The sequence below is a fragment of the Podarcis gaigeae genome (genome assembly GCF_964106915.1).
Source record: "Podarcis gaigeae genome assembly, chromosome: 3".
Taxonomy (NCBI): domain Eukaryota; kingdom Metazoa; phylum Chordata; class Lepidosauria; order Squamata; family Lacertidae; genus Podarcis; species Podarcis gaigeae.
Window position 1 is genome coordinate 87,339,607 of NC_139680.1, and position 2,500 is coordinate 87,342,106.

Genomic DNA, 2,500 nt, shown 5'->3' on the forward strand with positions numbered 1-2,500 from the left:
AGATAGATAGATAGATAGATGATAGATAGATGATAGATAGATGATAGATAGATAGATAGATAGATAGATAGATAGATAGATAGATATAGATAGATATAGATAGATAGATGATAGATAGATAGATAGATAGATAGATAGATAGATAGATGATAGATAGATAGATAGATAGATGATAGATATATAGATAGATAGATAGATAGATAGATAGATAGATAGATGATAGATAGATATAGATAGATGATAGATAAATAGATAGATGATAGATAGATGATAGATAGATAGATGATAGATAGATAGATAGATAGATAGATAGATAGATAGATGATAGATAGATAGATAGATAGATAGATAGATAGATAGATGATAGATGATAGATAGATAGATGATAGATAGATAGATGATGGTGATAATAGATATAGATCAGTGTTTCCCAACCTTTTTTGGGCAAAGGCACACTTGCTTCATGAAAAAAATCTCGAGGCACACCACCATTAGAAAATGTTTAAAAAATTAACTCTGTGCCTATATTGACTATATATAAAGTAACTCTCTTTAATAGGCATCAAATAAACACAAAGAAAGTATTTTATAATTACTTACTGCATCTTGCAGGATACAGATTCTTCTTTAACTCTGCAGGTGGCAAGATTCCTGAATGCGGTTATCTCACACACAAAAACCACCAAAAAACAACAACAACAAAAACTAATCGGACAGTTATGATGAGAGTGCACGACGGATCTCGTCTCCAGTTCTCCTTTCTCTGTGAACCGTCCCTCGGAACTTTCTGGGCCCCAAGCTGTTATTTGTCACTGCTCAATGTCCCACTCTTGCATCGTGGTGTTCCTCTTCTGTCGTTCGATGTATTGGTTTTTATGCTTCTGTGCTTTTATGTTTGTACATATTTTATGGGCTAATAGCCGTAAATAAATATAAGATAAGTTACTTAATTATGAAATAGTAAGTAAACAGAAATATGAAAAATTATAAAATACTTTATTCAGTGCGCAACCTGGGGCTGTTTGGCTGAACACAAAGCTGATATTCTGGCTGGAATCGAAGAAAGACACACACGTAGCTCTTCGTCAACAGCTCTCAGTCTCTCTCTGTTTTTAGTTTTTATAGCAATCATGCTTGAAAAGCTCAACTCACAGAGATATGTAGTGGAAAATGGGAGCAACGTCAAAATAGCTTTGTTTGCCAGAAGGGGGAACTCCTTGGCAGTTTCCAACCAAAAACTGTCCAAAGGTAGATCAGCAAATCTTAGCTTGAAACCACGATTTTGTCTCAGTTCAGTTAGTTCCTCCTGCTCCTGTAAAGTCATGTCCTTTCCACCAACTGATGCTGAGCTATAAGGGTCCCTAACCCAGTCAAGGCATTCAGTGGAGACTGAAGAGAAATAAAATGACAACTTCCCCTCGAGAGTTTTTAAATGTTTAGCTATTATCTCACACAGTGCAGCAGTGTGAACACCTTGCCATTGCTTGGTGAGTGTGAACATTTCAAGATTGCCACTTTCCACGTGTTGATGCCAGAGTTGCACCTTTGCACGGAATCCATTTATTTTATCTGTACTTGTAAGCAGGTTTTCATTTCGGCCTTGCATTCGTGTGTTCAGTTCATTCAGATGATGAAATATATCTGCCAGGTATGCCAGCCTTGCATACCACTCATCACTTGCAAGCAGTTTTGCGTAATCTGACCTCTCATTTGTCAGAAACACTTTAAGTTCCTCCCGCAGCTCATACACACGAACCAAGACCTTGCCACGCGACAACCACCGGACCTCCGTATGAAACAGCAAGGTTTTATGCTTCGCTCCCATCTCCTCACACAAAGCTGCAAATATGCGACTTTTCACGGGTCGTGACTTTACAAAGTTTACCATGCGCACAACATCATCCAACACATGAACTAGGTCTGCTGGTAAAGTCTTGGCTACGAGGGCCTCACGGTGCAAAAAACAATGCGTAACAATCACATCTGGATTTCTTTCTTTCACTCTGCTTACAAAGCCTTTGGTGTGCCCGACCATGGCTGCAGCTCCATCGGTGCAGACACTTGTGCAGTTTTCCCACTTAAGTCCTCCTTGTTCAAGGTATTCTGATGTGACCCGAAAAATTTCTTCTCCTGTTGCTTTTTCTGGCAATGCCTTGCAGAAAAAGAAGTTTTCTCTAATTGCATCACCATCAACAAAACGCACATTGGCCAAGAGTTGAGCATGTCCACTGATATCAGTAGACTCGTCAAGTTGTAATGCAAATTTCTCACTGCTATGGATCTTTTCCAAAACCACACTTTCAATGTCTGCAGACATGTCATTAATACGTCTGGAAATTGTGTTGTTTGAGAGAGGGACTTTGGCTATTTCCTTAGCTGCTTCAGGTCCGAGCATCTCCTCTACAATAGCTTTGCAGGCAGGAAGTATTAATGTCTCTGCCACAGTGTGCGACTTTTTTGACTTGGCTATAAGTTCAGCAACGTGATAGCTAGCTTTAAG

At 39.0% G+C, this 2,500-nt stretch overlaps 1 protein-coding gene and 1 long non-coding RNA gene across 2 annotated transcripts in view; one reads left to right on the forward strand and one right to left on the reverse strand.

The window, feature by feature from the left end:
* The window catches only part of LOC310841689, a 540,183-nt gene that overhangs the window by 146,891 nt on the left and 390,792 nt on the right, over positions 1–2,500 (forward strand). The gene's annotated exons all lie outside the window — the stretch shown is intronic.
* The window catches only part of LOC310841404 (zinc finger BED domain-containing protein 5-like), an 18,784-nt gene continuing 17,254 nt past the window's right edge, over positions 971–2,500 (reverse strand). The window contains exon 2 of the mRNA XM_083732447.1: positions 971–2,500. This exon is cut by the window's right edge and continues 498 nt beyond it. Within this exon, the coding sequence (XP_083588573.1) occupies positions 1,001–2,500 (1,500 nt within the window). The 3' untranslated portion in view covers positions 971–1,000.